This window comes from Ochlerotatus camptorhynchus, unplaced genomic scaffold, assembly GCF_037179485.1.
Source record: "Ochlerotatus camptorhynchus isolate MF236.1 unplaced genomic scaffold, CSIRO-AGI_Acam_v1.1 ptg000253l, whole genome shotgun sequence".
Taxonomy (NCBI): domain Eukaryota; kingdom Metazoa; phylum Arthropoda; class Insecta; order Diptera; family Culicidae; genus Ochlerotatus; species Ochlerotatus camptorhynchus.
Genome location: NW_027040743.1, coordinates 173,630 through 194,574, shown reverse-complemented (window position 1 = coordinate 194,574; position 20,945 = coordinate 173,630). Strand labels below are relative to the sequence as shown.

Sequence of the window (20,945 nt, the reverse complement as noted above, 5' to 3'; positions counted from 1 at the left end):
CTTTATTTGGAATTTCTGAACTTACAGCCACGTCATGCTTCCATGGGTTTGTAATATGTCGTACAATTATTATGTTCTCCTTTGTCAATTGATATGTGTCAGTAAATACATGTTCAGCCACTTTGGATTTGATGCTACTGAAGACACTGAAGAAGTTTGCAAGTAGACTACCATGCATCTCCATCGATTTAAAGCGACTGTAACATGGTCACGACGCTTGTTAGTCTGGTCACATAAAGGATATTCCACATCAAATAGCATAACGAAAAAAAAAAAAACGCTGAAGAAAATTACCTAGTTGACCGAACCTTTTCAAACTTTCAGAAAATAAAATGTAACCCATTAGCAAGCTTTTGGCATATTTATTTCATTCAACTTCAATACCATAACCGTACGGTCACACCTTACGCTTAACTCCACTCATTAGGTTCTGAACAACATCTGGCTTCAGCTTCTTCTGTACGGAAGCCCACTTTTTCTTCATGTCTTCCTCAGATACCTCCTTGGGATGCTTCATAATAGCCCAGTATTTTTCGATAGGCCTTAGTTCCGGTACGTTGGGGGGGGGGGGGGGGGAAAGTGACACCGTTGGCTTCGTACCACTCCAGGACAACATTTGAATAGTGTCACGAAGCTAGATCCGGCCAGAAGATCGTCGCGTGTTGCTTCAACACGCAGACGCTTCTGTAGACACTCCTTGAGGTAGATCTTCCCGTTTACAGTCCCGGTAGTTACGAACGGTGCACTCCGTTTGTCACAAGAGCAGATTGCTTACCAAATCATGTTTTTCTTGGCAAACTTTGAAAGTTTCTGCTTCCTTACTTCCTCCGGAACATCAAACTTGTGCTGGGTGGCGAAAAACAGGAGCCCCGGAAGCTGCCGGAGATCCGCCTTGACGTAAGTCTCATCATCCATGATGAGACAATGGTGCTTCGTCAGCATCTGGGTGTACAATTTCCGGGCCCTGGACTTTCCCACCGTATTTTGCCGTTCGTCACGATTTGGAGCCTTCTGCACTTTGTACGTATGCAGTCCCTCCCGGTCCTTTGCTCTCTGAACGAAAGACTTGGACAGATTGAACTTTTTGGCCACATACCTGACAAATCATTGGGATTCCGGTTAAACGCTTTCACGACACGCTTGTGATCCTGATAACTAATAGAACATCCATTCTGACCACATTTATCCTTCCGTTTGATGCTCAGAGTTTCATAGTAACGTTTAATCACACGACTCACCGTTGACTGCACGATTCCGAGTTGTTTTCCGGTATCCCGATGAGAGAGTTGAGGATTTTCCAGGTGCTTGCGCAAAATCAATTCTCGACGTTGCTTTTCGGGTGATGCCTTTTCCAACTTTCGAAAAACTGACAGTGATAAAAATACAGTGTAAGCAATACATTCTAAACTACTTCTACCCACATTTTCAAGAGGAAATACCCAATGGGTAATCCTCTACACTGTTTTTTTCCGTGATGCAATTTGATGTGAGACACCCTTTAGGAGTATTGAGCGAAAACCCAAAAATTGATAACTTCAATAAAATATGACTCGAAGAAGAAAAAAATAACAACTGGCTTAAATCCCAAATTTCCAAGCAAAAATATAAAAGCTTATTACGTCCTCTGTCTACAAACCATGAAGACCATAAAAAAACTTATTAAATCACTGTTTTTCAATACAAAATCCCACTTTTAATATTTTCTTATTTTTCCTAATAAAAAAATGTAGCTTGATATTTTGATCCTTGAAACAGTTGTTCTAAAGTTTATGCATTTTTGAAATAATGGGTTTAGAAAAAAATTAAATATTTTTTGGACCACATTATCATGAAAATGGTTACCCTAATGACACAATAAAAGAAATCGGTTTTAATATTTTGCGATGAGGAACAAAAATATTAATTTTTACGAAGTTCTGAGAACCACTACATCCTTTTTCTTATGGGCTGGCTGAATAGACAAAAATCATAGAACAAGAATTTTTGGCCTAATTTGTTAACTGGTTTTCAGTGTAATACAGGTCAGACTCGATTGTCCAAGGGTTCAATTATCGTGGGTAAATGCAACATCCATTGATGCATTTTAACCAATTTGAGCCAATTTGTGCTTGGTGGAGATAAACAAAGTGATATAGAAAGGTAAGATGACGAAGGCATCCTGAGGTGACCATACCATGCCATCCTGAGTTGTGAGGGACCATACTGGGTGTATAATTACGTAGTTGAAAATTCGATTTGAATTGTTGCATAGTTGAAGATTTTCAGAACAAATCTTCATCAACCAGAAGCCTCGAAAACATAGATCTCCAATCACCTGATGGTCATTGGAATATTTTCGGAGCCACCTTCCAGCATGAGAGAATATCTGAGAGATGTGATTTGGTCTACGGGCGAGAATGCTGCAACACCGCATGAAATTTAATGTGGAGTGATACAGACAAGCGTGGAATGGACAAAACTCGGTTTTTCGAAGTAAAGGACACACGGAAGACCAAATTTTTGTGATTCGGTAGGTTCTGTAGAAAATGCCGCGAATACAACGTGCCCACTGGTGATCGCTAAAAATGATACCAGTAGAGAAATTCAAAGACGCATTATGGCAGGGAATCGTGCGTACTTTGGACTCCGGAGGACGTTCCGGTCGAATGCCGCACGAAGATAAATACCTACAAGACGGTGATTAGACCGGTGCGGTGGTCCTATACGGCTACGAGACCTGGACTATACTCGTGGAGGACCAACTTGTTGTTTTCGAACGAAAGTTGTTGCGTACTATCTATGAAATTTGTGAGCAGCCTATACCAGACCGGGAATCGAACCCAGCCACCTCCAGCATGGTCTTGCTTTGTAGCTACGCCTTTACCGACTGAGCTAAGGGAGGCCCAAACATAAGTGTTCTCCCACAAATCCGAATTTTATCCAAATTCGATCAAATTTTATACAGATGACCCACCCTAGTGGTTATGGGTTAATTCAAGAATAGTTTGATGATGATAAATCTTCCTAATATTCACATTACAGTTATGACCCGATCCTGTCAACCTCTCCGCGCATCAGACTGTTATTTTTCAATAATTCCACATAATCGTAATTGCATACCTTACTCCTTCAAGATGAATGTTTAAGATACACATACTTTGCTAGCTGACAAAATGGGGTCATTGCTGTATAATTATCCTTTTTTTGCAGCCTTCATTCAGGTGCAGAGGTAAACACGGCACACAAACAACAAAGGTCACTTCAATATTCCTTCCCTTGATTGCAAGGACGTGGCCGGCGCCGTTATTGATCTACAACATATAGAATCACTGAAACTTGTACAATAAGAATGGACGGTCACTCCCAGCCCCATTCAGTTGATTCATTTTACAATTTCACTGATTCTGATCAATCACGGAGTAGCAACCATTGATATGTGCAGTCAATCTAAGCTAAGCTATCTATTGGTTATCTTATATGTATAGTGTTTATAGTACTACATTTCTCTCATTATTGACTTAACATCATTTAATATTTTTTTTTAAATTACATTTTATTATACTTAATTCTTAATGTTAGCTATTATGAGCAGCTCCAGGCAAGCATAGTGCCAGCTTGAAAAGAAATCTAAATCGTTCATTATCTGTTTTGTAAAAATCTTGTGTTTATTGTATCTTGTTACATGGCATTATAACGCATTTTCAATATTATATTACATTTAAATAAGTATTAACCCGGTAACACACATTTCAGGTCATCCAGGTCTTAAATAAGATGGGATCCGTTCCTTTTATCAAAAGTTGTGATATTGCATCATATCTGTGATCATATGCTGAAAATATATGAATTATCGCGTATTTCTGTTGTTCATTACATACCAGGTGATGGTCTAATCATGTTTTGCCGTGGAGTGTTTTGGTTTTGAGATGCTCGATAACCTTAGAGGGATCGGTTTTGCTTAATGAGCAGAATATCATGGGTTTAATCCCAAGCTCTCCCACAACATAACACAACACAAACATATCAAGTATCATTCTAGCTAAAAATATTTATTTGCATAATATAACCTGGAAATTTCAGGGTTACATCTTCCTTATTGGGAGCTGAGGAGACATAGAGCTGCATCATATTGTATGTAAAATAATTATTATTTTCATTGCAGAATATCAGTTTTTTAATCCATATAAATGTATTTTCATTATTACGTATTTTAATGTTCTGATATATTTCATTTCTCCATTACATATGTTTACTATATATAAATAAATACTGGGTTGGGAGGGAGCATCAGGGTATCATTTGACCTGGAACTGGACGATTGGAGTGGTATGACAACCGGAGTCTAGGAGGGAATAAACACTATCATTTTCTTTATCCTACCGATTCGATTGTGATGGTGTGAATTGTACTCCAACAGTTTCATGGAGATTGACGCGCCCTTCTTAACAAACCATCCTGTAGGAAGCTTAATAAGTATTGCGAATTGCGTTATTCGATTTGTTGGATCGTATCGTTGGAAGGAGATTCTTAAATTCCCGTGGATTTCGCGTAAGTGTCTCTGCTTACGGGTCCACCCCACCGTTTTTGGCTCTTCATACAGTAATATTGTGAATTCAGATCGGTAGCTCAAATGGATCTTGCTTTTAAGTGGAGCTGCATACAAGACCAGATCTTCGAAGGAATGGTGGCTACCTTACATAAATACATATACATGACCCACCCTAGTGGTTATGGATCCACTCAACCATAAAGGGGCTTCAAAGCATCTGATGAGGGCATGGCAGGATCATTGATCCCCTCAAAATTGTAGGTGGCTTCATTCATTGTTGAAGACAGTGAGATGAAAATTGGCCACCCAAAATCAAATCAAAAGTTCATTTCCAGTTATTGTTGTATGTGACCATCATCAGAAAAAGCAAATAAAATTATTTTAGAACGTTCAATTTGGGCACGTTAGCACGGTGCAATTAATATTCATCATCGTTTAAACTGTGCTTGATAAGCGGCAACGAAAAAAAAATGATTTTATTATCCGGAGTGATTTTGTTTTATTAGGCCTCCGAATAATCGTGTTCAACCTGTATTTTTCCTATTTTGATTGAAATGATCTCAAATATTGGTCTCTATGCGCAAATTAAATATAACTGTGAACTAACAGAAAGTTAAAAATTACCAAAAGTTCTACGACTTTTGACAATTGTATTGATATTGGAATAGGACATTTTGAGTTAAATCAATTTGTATCATGTTTTTAGTGTGTTTTCTCTAATTTTGTTACGAAAATTAACCATGTATATTTTCCCAAGGAAGCATTTATGTTTTTCTAAAACTTTGTCTCAGGCAGCATTTTGATTAGAAGTAACGTTTTCATGCCACGATTTATTGAAAAATATAAAAAAAAACCGTTTTGAAAAAAAAACAAATAAGAAGGATCCAAAATAGCCGTATTTCAGCCCAAATGTGAATGCCCATAACAAACAATAATGCAAAATTTAATGCAAATAGAAGAAGGTTGAGTAAGATCTTTTTTTTTATTGAGACTTATAAAAATAAATGTTTTGTAAATTCCTTTTCTTATATTAAGTTTCCGTCATTGATATATTAGAGAGATACGCAATTTTGCCTTTAGATTTCAGTTTATATATTTTATATTTTATGAGCTAATCATGGTTTTGACCCCAAAAAAAGCATTTTTTTTTTCTTAAACAAACAATCCCAGTCGGCGCCGCCGGGATTTTCTGAAGCATCACATCTTCCTTCGGAAGGGAAGTAAAGCAGTTGGTCACCGGTTCATGAGCTGATGAGGTGATAGGTAGAGTCCAGGTGCGGGAGCTGCCTCTCTGGCGTTGGTAGCATTGGTACTCGGATCGGAAAACAAGATCGACGGAAAGCAAATCAAGGAAAAAAAAAGAAAGTGCTGCTCAATCCATTTAAAACAATTTGTTTTCAATAGTTTTCTCCACCGATATGCTTATTGTGAAAGTATAACGAAATGTATGGCCATGTGATATTTTAGGATCAAATACATTAATAACTCCTAAAATATCATAAATTAATATGGGCGACTTCAGTGAAATCGTGGTTTAAAGAAAAATATGAGGTTTAGTAAATTTCATTTATTTCCACTACCTTTATTTTCTAATCCTTGACTAGGTTAAGCAGATAAAAGTAGTGGAAAATAGAAATTATAAATCGTGCGTTCTTTTTCTCATAAAATATAACATCTATAAACTTACCTCCAAAGACAAAATGGCTATCTTCATTATGCACATAGGTTTTATAGACGAAAATTATTGACAAAACATTGATTTTTTGAAGTTTCCATTCGAAAATCGTGTTTATCTTACAAATTGTAAGAGATAGGGGCTTAATGTCTTCTTCAAAACAGTTTTTTTTTTTTAGTATTATCCAAAACATTGCCGAAAACACGATTTTGCTATCTTGACTCAAACATAAATTGTTATCCATCTCTCTGCTAGGTGGATTAATAACGAAAAAAAAACAATGTTCAAAAGAACGAGCTAATCATGTAAAAACACTTCTTCAAAGCTACTGTATCCCTAAGATAACCCATTTTCGTCTAAATAATAAAACGTACGTTTTTTCCACTGTGCAGGGTACAGCAGCCAGTTTCGAAAAGGTGAGGTTTAAAGTCAGCGTTTACGTAGCTACTCTTTGAGTAGTGTTTACATAGTTTTCTATGAGACATCACTTCTGATTGCAAAAAGCTCTCGTCAATGTTTTTCTTTAAATTTTTTTGCACAAAACGACAAGAGCTTTTGTCAATGTGAACTGATGTCTCAGATAAAAGAATATTATAAATTTTAACCTTAAGCGAAAACAACAAATCAAGAGGACTGGCAACTCTTCCATTTTCTCATACGAAAGCTATGAGACAGGTACAATCGCGTCATTTGCCGCTCAAAGGTAAATGCTTCAAACGAATATGATAGCAAAGATTACATCCTCAGGCGAAGGGTTTGTGTATTTGCTCATTTTTCTATGCGTTGCTTCCACCTTCACTTAAACGCAGCGCTACGGTATTTGTCGCTTAGATTCGCATGTGATTTGTTGTCTTCGCCTTAAGGCTATTCGCCCATTCAACAGGTTGAAGAATGAACCTCCATAAATCACGATAAAATATTAAATTCGTTTATAACAGTAAATGTCAGTTAGAATCGTAATCCGTTCTTCAATCCCATAATTGGTCAACAAACTGGAGCAGCTCGAAAAGTCACGAAGAAAAGTCCCATCCCATCAGTGACGTGAAACTTCAGAGGAAGGAAGTGAATCGTAGAAAAAATTTCAATTTGATCATTATCGCGAAATAAAATTGAACCGAATAAGTTAATTATTCGATTCGAGTTCGTTGCAGAAGGAAGGCTTCAGCAACAAGAATTCCCAGGAACTGTTTGTAAGGGTAGGCATTTTTCCGGAACGGATGGATGCTCGTTGGGCTCTTGAACACCTTGAGGGCAAAACGAGCGGAAATTACGAATAAAAGATAAAAATCAGTGGAAAGAAATTTAAATTGGATTCAATTTTCTGCTACTTCAGAATTTGTTCGACGAAGAAGTGGAGGGATTGCATGGAAAAGACGATGGCGACGGGAAGTGTGATGATGGAAATTAAAAGCAAGAAAGCGACGGCATTCCGACGGAGGGAAGTAGGAGTGGTGTTTTGCTTCATTGGAGGATGAGAACAAAAGGAAATTAAAGATCACGCTGCGTAACAATTAGCTAATTATTTTCTCAATTAGGAAACGGCTGGAAATTGAGTTTAACGAGTTTCGGACCTTTGTTACCCTGTGGTGGAGCGTTAATACCGATGTAATTACTTTGAACTTAGCAGATTTGTTCTTTGCTGTGGTTTAACGAAATCATGCTTCAGTTCATATAGCGATGATTGATATTCACACGATTGTCCTTGAGACGTTTCACGACGTCGCAGACAAAAGTCAATCTGTTCTATTTCCCTCGGGGACTTTCCCCGAATAAAGAACCTTGACACTATTTGTTTCCCCCCACGGGGCACGGCAGATTCAAGACAGTTTCATGGAACACAATTTATCTTCATTTTACCGCGCGCATGTAGGGCTCCGTTTCAAAGGACGCTCGTATTTCTTCACAAACACCGTCAGCCGAAGGATCCTCCAGAGGGAAGTGAATCCAAGTGAGTCCTTTCACGCATTCTACCAGTTTCGACTTCCCTTCCCCTGGAGCCCGATTTTATTTATTCATGGCGTGTTCCCGGCGCAGCAGCATTACGTAATTCCGCGTGATCAAATATTCAAAATGCTAGATGACGCATAAAACGCCAGCTTTTCCGAGGAGTGACAACTCTCCGAGGCTTCTCGGATTCAGCGAAAAATAGGCACAATAGACATCAAGAACAATAATTCTCCAACTGCCGACGGCGACATCCAGCGCGTGGCACAAATCAAATCGTTTCCGATTTCAACATAAAGAAAGTGACGACGACGATCAGCGAGACAATAAAAAAAAACGCACAGTCCAAGAAAACGCGCACTGAGTGTGAAATGTGTGAATCGTTTTCTTTTTCGGTAACGATGATTTGATTTATTGGAAATCGGGGAAGTTTTATGGCTGTTTGAAGAAATATTAATAATATTTGATAGACGAGCGCTTGGGGAGCGATTCTGGCAGCTGACTTCCGGAACGTGTTCTCGAATGGAATGAATGGGACTGGGGACTGGGGAGGAAATGAATGATTCCGGAACTTACCCGGTCCAGAGCACAAATTCAACGTTATCGCCTTGCTTGGATTTCATGGCATGTGATGCGGACTCCAGCAGACTCCATGGACTGTCACACGCGTAATCTCCGAACTGGCCGGGCTTCTTGGTGTTGCTCGAGGGCGATCGATCGTTGAGCCAACAACCTACCGGATGGGAAAAGTGTATGTTATTTATTGGTTGCATTTATAGACTAGTTTGATGGAATGTTTATGAAAGCAGTATTATTTAATTTTAAATATCCTTATTTAATTTTAACAGCCATTTGATTGAAAGTTTTCGTTACTGCAAGGGTATTTATCATACAGTTAATTATTAATACGTAAAGCAGTATTTATATCATGATTTTTAAATCATGGTATAATTAATGCTTTAAAAAAACTGATTTTGAGATTTGTCTCCATTTCGACTCGAGTAATTTAAAATTGAATTGAAACAGAACTTGTCACATGCTTTTGAGCTTATGTAGCATATAATTTGTTCGGTACGGTCGCGAAATCTTGAAATTATTGATACATCCGTTAAATTAACTAATTTGATACAAAGCTCAGTTAAAGAAGTAGAATATCTAGGGAGGAAACCAAAATTAATCAACTTCCCAACATAGGCTATCACATTTATTTTGAAGGCATTCTTTAAATGATAAGGCTTTTTTTCTCTCTTCGGTTGTCTTTCGGAATTCACGCGGTTTTTTCGTAACAAACATAATTTAGATATGCACGAAGGTCTAAGTCCTCAGTACTATTATTTTAAATTTATGCAGACATGGCAGTCCTGTCACTCCAAACCAATGGAAACGCATTATAGTTTTTAGGAAAAACATGAGACCTAATATTAAAATATATATCAAAATCAAACAAAATATTAGTGTCTGGATTTTTTTTAATGTTAAGGAAAAAAAGTGAGCTTTCAAAAAAAATTAAACACAAGGGTTCCTTTGGTCTCAGCACTGGAAAAGCCATAACAAATATTTTAGTATGTTCAAACTTATTTGATCTTCAGCTTCATATTTTTTACTTGACACTGCTTTCAAATACCTTTCATTTGCTGAATAAAGATCGTAAAGCCTGGTACGCAGCTGAAAAGTAATGACGTTTCTACGTGCTACGGGATAGGACACGGAATGCTAAAGAAATTACTTTCCTTTAGCATTTCTTGACCCAGTACGCAGTTTTAAAGAAATCGGTAAAGAAAAGATCGATTACATTGGTGGCGTGATCGACATGAAAGTGGTGCATCCTGAGTGTAATTTCACTTTCTTTGCGGAATAATGATCTGATAAATTATTCCGTTAGGTAATGTTGGCGCTTATTGCAAAACTGATGTTTTGGATGCATTTTAACAGCATAAACACAAATAATTTCTTTCCTTTATTTAACGTCGGTCTCTGCTCCGCAATCTAGTGCCAATCACCGACGGACATCGATTGCCATGCATTGACGGCAATCGAATGTGCAGGAAGGCAGCTTCCACACCTGCATAGGATATCGCACCCATTCACAACACACATGGGCCGGGACCAACGGCTTTACTTCCCTTGCGAAAGGAAGACGTGACCAGAGGTTTTTATGCCTCAGAAAAATCCCACCAACCTCGGCTGGGATTGAACCCAGAACCATTGGGGTGTTAGAAAGCAGTCACGCTTACCACTACACCACCGGCGCCGGCTAAACACATATACTTGTTGATTTTAAAATTTGACGACACCTCGCTACAATATCAAAATTTGGCAAAAGACACCTCCCTATAGCAGTCAAATATTCTTTTGGGAAAAATCCTCAAGAAATACTTTTCCGTTTTTATTTCATCTGCGAAACAGGCATAAATCGGTAAAGTAGTTAGAAGGTTATGAATTTTCAAAGTTGGAAATATAGGCAAAAATGTTGATTATTTGGACCACCCTGACTCAGGAAGGTGCACCTTTATGGTCAACTGGTCTAAAATTCATTGTTAAGGAACAAAAATACCAAGTTTGAGCAAATCCGGAGCAATATTTTTGTTGAGTGCTGATTGAACCAGCGACCGAAACGGATGTGTTTTGTTCCTTCTGTGCTTTTTTTTTTAGCTGCTGAAAACCTTTTCGCATGCGTTTTGTTCTCGAGTGACTGGAGGTGAACTGGTGATCGCATTTAAAAGTTTTGAATACCGTGCGTGATTTTTTGATCTCTTGTTGCTTATGCAATGGTGCTTTGTGTGGTCTTGCGTTTTTCTTTGCCCCGTACAACCTCTATCACACTGATATATTTTTCTGTTGCTGCGATGAGCAACTTCTTTGTGTGGTGTTAAAGAAGACAGTGCGAAAATACATGACCTTGATTATGCGTGGAGTGCGTTCTTTTGTACGTACGAGCTAGAAGAGCGTTATCAGTGATTGAGGTGGTTCAAGAAAAATTAAATAGCATTTCTGAAAACATGACGCTGCAAAGTCTCTAGGCCGGTCGAGTGAGATCTTTCCATTTTATCTATTTAAATTTTATTTTTTGTCACTAATTTATCAAATTATCAAATGCTCTATATTGACGAATAGAGTTGCCAAATCATTCACCCTCCCACTAACACAACTCTTTCCTTCCTGTGACACCTATGAAGGTAGTATGGGTTCCCTGCACCTTCTTAAGTAGATGTTGGATTAACTTTCCCTCCCTTCCCCTGTGATTGTAAGGATGTGGCCAGGGGTATAATGCGATGCTTGTATTGTAGATTTTATTTTCGTGTGGGGAAAATCACTAATCCCAAGTGATATTTTCTGCGTCAACACTCGATATTTTCTGCAAAACGTATTAGTTGACCATTATATAGCCACCCACGATTTGTACAATCGCATATGCTATGCTATGCTATGCTATGCTATCCGGAGCAATATTTTTGTTGGAAGTACATTTTTCATTCAATTGCTGTAGGTACATAAATACAGCCATTCCATTGCAACACGATATTGTGGTTCTCAGAGTTTAGTAAAAATTAGTAGATTTGCTTTTTATTGCAAAATATTAATATATTGTGGGTTATTTAAAATTATTTTTCTGTATTATGTAACCGGAAGTCGCCTTCTTTTCTTAAAAATGGGGTCAGACAGATCGATTTCCGGTTCCTTCAGGTCACTTTGATTCCAAAAATACCCATATTTGGCAGAATTTCCATGGTTTTCTGTAACCGGAAGTCGCCATCTTGGATTTAAAAATGGCATCATACATGGATTTCCGGTACCTTCACGTTTCCCCGATTCCAAAAATACTAATATTGTGGGGTATTTCAAATACTAAACTGAGAGGTACTAAATTGGAGTTATATAAATAATTGCGAAAAAATAGCTTCCAACATTAAGAAATTATAGTATTTTCGTCAATTCTATTTTGGTATTTTTGCTCACGGTAATTTTTTTAAATATTTTTTAGACACAAATTTAGCAAATTTTTAAAAACATAAAATTCTCGAAAATTCTTTATTAAATTGTTATAATTTTTAATCTTTTCAATGTTCATGAAAATGGCAAACTTTTGAAACATTAAAAATTAACAAATATCGTGGCAGAACAACTTTTAGTAAAATTATTGAACTTTTTCCTAGTTAGCTTTTTTATGTTATTTTTGCACAAACAACGATTTCAAATGTTTCAATTATTGATTGCTGCAAACCAATTGCATCTAGCTTTAAAGGATAAATGACGGCTTCGGCAAAACGTTAACCTATTATCGTCATGGGGGTAAACAACGTCATTGAGAGCTCAATTTTTGCATGTGAATACATTGTGTTTGACAGCATCTATTGGCCAAATTTGAGTGCACTAGGACTTTGTTTACCCCCTGACGATAATAGGTTAAGATATTGTCGAAGCCGACATTTCCCCTATATAACAATGAATTACTGTCTGTCTGTCTGTCTGTCTGATCCATATAGACTCGGCAACTACTGACCCGATCGGCGTGAAAATTTGTATGCAAGGGTTTTTGGGGCCGAGAAAGGTTCTTATGATGGTTTGAGACCCCTCCCCCTTCTTTAAGGGGGGGGGGGCTCACATAAAAATGAAACAGAAATTTCTGCATAACTCGAGAACTAATCAAGCAAATGGAACTTGGCATGTGGAGGTATAAGGAGATGGTAATAGGGGATAGCCCCTTAGATAAGCGGGGGGGGGGGGCTACGTACAATATAGTATGCTTTTTTTAAACGGCGCATAAGCTCAAGCTAATATTGATTCGCGAGCAAGGCCGGGCACACTCAGCTAGTATCATACACTGATAAAATTTCAAAGATTCAGAGTTGGTTGGAAATGCTAACATGAAGCTTTAGTGTGATGATTTATTAGCTAGAGAATGATCTTTAGAAGAGGGTAGGTGGATAGTTCCGTTAGAGTACGGCACGACACTGCGTATGAAGTAACATAAAAACACTTTGAATGTTTCAAAGATTGTTTTTATGTGCCCCACACATGATTTTTTGCAATGTGATCAATAAATGATAGCTATGTGTCGGACACTTACTTAATATGTGTACACATACAAGCCATATGTAACCACACATACTATTCATTTGACTCATAAATTTCATGTGTGCTTCTGGGTGGATTATGTTTATGTGTGGTCACATGGAAATCATGTGGAATTTCACATGGAAATTCATCAATAAAAATATGTGAGATTTTATTAGTGTATAAATATGAAACTAAAACGTGCGTGCCAGCTGAGGCTTATTTTCGTGACAAATGTGGCTGGTAATTAAAGGTAAAATTAGAGAGATTAGAATTAAAATATGCTAAGTTGCAGGTTATATACGTTGTATATTTGGCATATACTGATATCAAAAACTCATGCAAGCGTTCAATCGTTATGACCATTTTTTAAAGTGACAGTTATTCCGAATCACCAGGTATATAAATAGATCACATAATATGCCCATTTGATTATGATCAAGATTTTCAACCCCACCTTCCTCCTCGTCCCATTGTAATAAACTGTAGGAATGTTGGAACCTCCCTCCCTCTCTATTGCCTTAAATATTTTGTGGATGACCCAAAACGTCTTAATGCCGAAAATCCATTCGGTCAAACGACCATATGTCAAATGAGATATCATCAAATAGGACGAAGCTCTTCAGAAGTGTATTTAATGAACACTAAATTGAAATAAGCGAAAAGGTCCCACTGGGATTATTCTACCCAAAGAAGAAGATGTATGTGAAAAGATTCACCGTATTGACAGTAATTAACATCGTCGCCTACTACCGAAATGATGATGGTATGAATTCGTCTGTTCAAGACTATCATTTAGAATGTTCCGATTACTGTTATGATGTCATCATTCTCTGTGAAACCTGACTAAACGACAATACCCTCTTCAGCCAAATATTCGGCTCAAACTATGAGGTTTTCCGGTGCGATAGAAGTCCCACGAATAGTAGGAAGGAACTTTCTCGAAACCTGCTCGATGGACTGGTGCCGCACAAATCTGGGTGAAAATCAAATTCTCTGATCAAAAGTTATTCCTTGGTGCAGTATACATCCCTCCAGATCGTATTCGTGATGATTTGCTCTATAAAGCTCTCATCCGATCTGTTATATCTATTTCATGTGACGCTGCTGTATGTGACGAATTTGTTATCCTTGGTGACTTCAATCTACCCGGAATTATTTGGCAATCTTCAAATAATTGCTTCTTGTAAGCAGGCACGGAAAGGTCTTCGTTCCCATCGTGCACCAATGCCTTGCTAGGTAGCTATAGCATAGCAAACCTTCGCCATATTAACCACTGTTTCAACAAATTTTGGACGAAGGTTGAAAGTTGGATTGCTCCAGACATCTCAGTGAGTCCAGCTCCACTCTTGAAACACGTGCCACATCACTCACTCCTGCAGTTAATCCTTAAAGACAATAATCTTCCAGTTTTCAACGATAACGCAGAAACGGTGAGTTATGATTTCAACAAGGCCAACTACAACAACATTATTACTGTTTTGAACACACTTGATTGGGAAGCGCTACTAGATCACGAGAACTTTTTCAAACATTCTATCATATGTCATAGACCACCACGTTCCTAAGAAGACTGCTGAATCTTCCGAGTATCCGCTATGGCAATCACGTGAAATGTGCCATCTAAAAACAAAGAAACAGCACTATTTGCGTATCAACCATCGTTACCAAAAATTTAGTAAAGCTTCTTTTCTGCTTACTAGCGCAATATTCAAGCATCCATGAAATCAAACCCAAAGTCCTTTTGGAGCTATATTCGAAGTCAGAGAAAAGAGAATGGATTGCCATCGACGATAAAGTTGAATGACGCTGAAGCTTCGAGTGAACCGGAAATCTGCCAACTGTTCTTTACGAAAATGGCAGCTGTTTTTTTTTCAAACGATTCGATGCAGCCACAACAGATTAACGAAGCTGCTTCTAAATTTAAGTATTCGACTTTACTTGGACCCAACTCTCACTACGTACCGGCACCTTTCCATCGCTATAGAAGACAGTTTATATGTTCCCTGTCCACAAAAGGGTGACCAAACTAACGTTGACAATTACCGGGGTATTTATTTCTGCGCTGTGTGCAGTATCGAAATTATTCGAACTAGTGGTGCTGGACCCTATTTTTTCCAATCCAAGCAGCTCATCTCCGAAGGTCAGCATGGTTTTATGTCGAAAAGATCATCCACTACGCATCTCCTCTGCTTCACTACGTACGTTGTTGAAGGAATGTCTGAAAGACTGCTGACACTATCTACACAGATTTGTCATTAACTTTCGACAAAATTAACCACGAAATTGCTGTTGCAAAACTCGCCAGGTTAGGTTTCACCGGCTGTCTCCAATCTTACTTGACCGGTCGGCGTCTTAACGTCAAGATTGGAGAATGCCTCTCTAACGCCTTCTCTGCTTCTTCTGAAGTTCCTCAAGGCAGCCATTTGGGCCCGTTAATTTTCCTATGGTACCTAAATGAGATCAACATTTTACTAGAAGGACCTCTTTTATCATATGCATTGGAAAATAGCTAAGCCACACGATGTGACTTTCTACATATATTCGCCGACAGGTGCGACATGAACAGAATGGGGCTAAACACGAATAAGTGCACTGTAGTTTTAATATCAAGAAGCCTGAGTCCACATATCTACGACTATTCTTTGTCGGGTGTTCATGTTAGTAGAGAGAGCATGGTGAAAGTTCTTGGGGTGGTCTTGGATTACAAAATGACATCTAGTAAACACCTCTTTTATATAACGGATAAAGCTTCGAGAAACCTAGGACTGATTTTCCGCGTAGTCAAAGATTTCAAAGACGTGTACTGTTTGAAATCACTATACTGTACCCTCGTTCGATCGGTACTGGATAATGGATCAGCAGTTTCGAATCCCTTCTATCTAAATGGATCCGAGAGGGTAGAAAGCGTTCAACGCAGGTTTCTTCTCTGGGACCTGCGTCAACTTCCATGGCGCAATCGCTTTGAGCTGCCACATTATGGAAATCGGTGTTAGCTGATAGGTCTGGACACTCTCAGCGTCAGAAGAAATACATCCAGTGCTCGGGGGGGGGGGGGGGGGCGACCCCGGCGTAGTGGTTAGCATCCATACCTCTCACGCCAAAGTCACTAGTTCAAATCTCACCCCCGGACAAGTTACGAATGACCCAAGAGCGTTAAAGTGACTATAATAAAAAAAACACACACACACACATCCAGTGCTCACTGTGTTTCTGATGTGCTCTGTGCGCATGTTGACTTTCCACTCTACTGGCACATCTACTTCTTCAGACAAGAGCACGTAGTTTGAGAAATAACTCATTAATAAGATTGCCGTTTGTCGTACCTACTATAGTGCAAACTGTGGAATGCATGGCCTTCCGTGAGTTTTTAATAGAGTAGCCTGTATTTTTGATTTCTATTTTTCCCGTGAAACGTCGAACAATAAGTTTGTGACTGCTTTCAGGTGATTTATGTAGTTTAGGCTAAATTATTATCATCATTGGGGCACCGCACAGGGTCTGTTAAATAATATAATGTCAAGTCAAAATATGCAAAACATATTATATCCAAAACATAAGATAACGGCATGTACTCAGCTTTAGTCAAATGGGAAAGGGTTGTGCTAGATCGAATAAACCTTATCATAGTTAATTCTATCTTTCAAATCGTTTGTTAAAAGGTAACCTACAATACACTTCTTCTAAGATCTTCTTTTGCATTCAAAAACATCAAAGCAAAGGTAAAGCATTTTGCCTTCAATTGTATTTGATGCACTAAATAAAGACAAGAGACCATCTGTTCACCGCTCAGCAAACCAGCAAATTAATTCGAAATCAGATTCAATTACACCTTGTTCAGATGCTTCGAAAACAGTTTTGATTGAACTACTTATGATAAGTTCAATATCAAGAGCGATTCCATCTTAGTCTGCTTCAGTAAACACAATCATTCTTCTTACAGCAGTCAGCTAAACTCAGAACAACCGGGAATGGAAGGTCTGCTGAGATTATGGGTAATAAGACTTATTGCACTCCAGTCAGTTGGTGTCAGGAAATTGCTCGCGTTCTATCGGCTACATCACTCTCTATCAGATGGTGTTCGTTCCACTGACTAGTAAAAGCAAACATCTGAATGCTACTTTTCCACTTTTTTTTCCTACTAGATCAGTGTTGTACTTACTGCGGGTTATATCTCCTTTGGTAGAGTAGTACGAGTCGAAATGTAAATCCGTTATGTGCCAGAAGTATCCTGCAAACAAGAAAGAGTGGAATAATGTAAGTATGAGTAAAAGGCTAAAACGAACCGACATAAAGCAAGTAAATATTGAATCCAAATAAAGCACACGAGCCAGCAGACTGAGGGTTCGATACAAGTACAATCATTGAGTGAGTCTGAATGCACTGAGAGAGAGAGAGAGCTTCATTTCCGATGAGCTTCGTTCCGAATTCAGCATCGATTTTTCTCCTAAGAACAACAACAACAAAAATATCAGCAGAACCTCTAAGTATCAAAGGAGAATCTTATATATTTCGCATTTTTATTGCTTTTGGGAAGGCGGCTGGAATGATACAACGCCCCCTCGTCTTCCAAGTCCAAAGATATACTCATCCCAGTGCAAGAACAAAAATGTGGCTGCTCGGTGGTCCTGGTTTGGAAATTGATTCTCATTCCATAGCCACCCACTTGCGCTGGAACTTCCATTCGTTGGCATCTCGGTTTTGTTGTTTGGTCTTGAAATCGACGATCTACAAACGATTTGATGTGGGGGAGGGGGGGGGGGCTTATTCACCGAGAAGAATATTTGTATGCCATTCATATAATTGGTTTGCAACGTCTTTGGCTGATAACATTTCCGCTTTGAGCTTTCCGTTCAAGGAATCTCTTTTGATGAGTATAAATGGCTTGCTTGGTAAACTCTGGGGGATAGAAAAAACTACAACGACGTTTCAAGAATAACTGGTTAACTGTATTTCAGTTTCAACATTTTAATTTTAATTTGTATCGCTAAAACGTTCGAATGAATGTTTTTTTTTATATTGCAGAGATCTCTTTTTTTCTTCTTTATTATAGAGATTTTTAGCCTTATTTAGTTCATCTCTTCGCAGAGATCTCTTTACAACAAATAACTAAAACGTTAAATGTTACGCTTCCCTGGTTTTCATACATAACGAGCGAATCGTTTTGCGTATTTATTATTGATAAAAAGCTTTTCCTGCACCATCAAAGGCAAAAGCAGCCCAGCAACTCGCAATTCCGATAGTGAGTGGAAATGTGAAAGAACTGAGATTAATGTGAGTACCTGAATCGCTTGTTACCATGCAGGCACTGGCAGCAACACGGAACGAAGGAGCCCTGTTCAGAAAACCATTCGAGACGCTTTTTTCGAGGGCCCATCATCTTCGTCGTCCTTGTCATACACCATCCTCGGGGAAAGGTATGGAAATAAAGATGTAAATAAGAGGCAACGACGTTACCCAATTTGTTCATCGATTTTCTGAAGTGGTGCTTGGATCAGCATCCCTTACCCATGCTGGCTGGATCGTTTTCAAGGACCAGGAAGCAATTTTCTATCCAGCTTTTATCGATGCTGTTGATACCGATGTCGTCGCCGTCATTGTCGTCAGAACTGCCGCCGTAATGCAAATGTGAAATTTGTTCAGTGTAGTAGCTGCGACGACGGTTGTTTGACCATAGTTTTTGTGGTAAATGGCTGGAACGTGAGCTGACGACAGAGAAAGGGATTTTCCCATCGATACCACTCACTCGGTCTGAGATAATATGGTGGATTTTAAGGTTGTGCTGAAGTGATGAAGTGAAACAATGTGCTTGAGAGTGAGAGATGATTGGAAGCTTTGTTTAGGTTGAGGTTGAAGTTTCGCTCGTAAAACGCAGTGTTTACTTACTGTTCAATTGATTGAATTTGAATCCTTTTGATAATTGAGAGGTACCCTTTTTTCGACAGTGGATCTCAAACATTCGTTGATTGCGACCCACCTATATAAAAGACAACTATTGTACAGAGTATCTCAGATTGGATAATACCATAGAGGTAACTCTAAGACTAGAAGGTCCCGAAGAAACGAGCTCAACTTTTTGACTCAGCTCTGGTGCTATCTTCGGCCCCAAACTAATCGATGCACCCCTCGAAACATAGGAAAATCCACGAACCCCTCAAACTTTCATAGCGAATCAAAACAAGCATAGTGCAGTACTGGAATTTATATTTATAGAATGGGAAACGTTAATCGATTTGCTTGGGACCAATAGGTTAGTCAAGTAGTGAGCCAATTTAAAATCGTTAGTTTCGAATTGATTGTTGGTAATACCAGGTAATACAATTTTATTTATTGCAAAAGTGTAATTTTTACAGGAAAAGTGACAAATTTACTTCGCTGATGATAAATAAGCGATTCTGCTTGATTTCAATTTGTCAGCTATCATTAAAGCTTTGCTTAAGGTAGCAATACAATATGGGGTTAGCACGCTGATAAATAGACTTATTGAAAGAACTTAACATGAAAACGTCAATCATCATTTGTTGCTAAAACATTTGCTTCCTAATGCTTCATTGATGTGGAAACAATCATATTGCTTCCAACAAGACATTGCTCTGGCTCATAAAACGCAGATGAACACTCAAAAACACAAAAACTGAATTCATTACTAGCAAAACATATACTGGATCTTAACCCGCTTGACTTCTTTGTTAAGGACTAGTTGCTACAATCTAAAAGAACAGAAAGAGGTCTACAATGGATCGACTCAAACAACGCTTCCTCAAATTTTATAAATTAACAATATGGTCCACTCTTCCATTATCTCCAAGACACGGTTTTCCCCGACACTAGCGCCACTAGTGACACAAAAAGTGAGTAAGAGAGAGCCCGACGGTCAGTGGATTTAGGGAGTAAGTCGTGAGCCCTCGTAGAACCGACAAGGAAAGTTTGTTGCGTGTGGTGTGAAATTTTAGTCACCCTCGCCATCGGTCCAAGCCACGCTTTGTTTTCTGGACCGCTAGGAGACCTGACCCCAGCCAAGTAATCCGGTCATCACGGGGTCTTGAGTATCGGACCGCTTGTTATTCAGTCTGACGACTTTCGACGCCGTACTGCCGCTCCAGGTTAAATCGATACCCGGTTTCACGGTCAACCCACCATTAGTCGCCCCTGGCTTATTCTATCATCGGCCGAATCAACCTGGCACCGGCCAAGTTACCGGGCTATTCACGAATCTGCCCGGTCAGTCCACCAGCTTGCCAGTCGATCATCAGTCGGACATCAATCTCCACCGCATTGCGGACAGCCAGCCCTTCGTAGATGGCCCGCCATTGTTCGCCGTCGGCCCCAGCTATTGCAGGTTGACTACCCGGCAAAGCCCAGATCACCCCGGCCATTCAAGTCCTCACGTTGCCCACCCGGCAGCTGATCAGCACCCGATATACCTCCCGGGCTACCTTCGTCGCCGTTTAGAGCCAGAATTACCGGCAAACTCACACGGGCGTCTACCATCGCCATATCCCGGCCAGGGTCTGCCGAACCACCTGCTATCATCACCGCTTCCCGGCCAGAGTCAGTCGAACCACCAGCCGATCACCGTTCGATACTGCCCCGCCCCACTGCCATCGCCGGCCAATAAAATACAAGGTAATGAAAAAAAAAACACAATTGCAGGTCTCCTCACATCCGAAAACTCTTCCACGCCATTACGGACCAGACCCGGAACCTACAAGGGACTTGAGTGCGCACCCCGGGAGCTGCCGT

At 39.2% G+C, this 20,945-nt stretch overlaps 1 protein-coding gene across 1 annotated transcript in view; it reads right to left on the bottom strand.

Annotated features, from left to right (window-relative positions):
* The window catches only part of LOC135704972 (acid sphingomyelinase-like phosphodiesterase 3b), a 232,689-nt gene that overhangs the window by 83,913 nt on the left and 127,831 nt on the right, over positions 1–20,945 (bottom strand). The window contains exons 3-4 of the mRNA XM_065226514.1: positions 17,365–17,433; positions 8,724–8,880 (exon numbers count right to left, since the gene is read on the bottom strand). Coding sequence (XP_065082586.1) covers positions 8,724–8,880; positions 17,365–17,433 — 226 coding nt within the window. The remainder of the gene's footprint in view (positions 1–8,723; positions 8,881–17,364; positions 17,434–20,945) is intronic.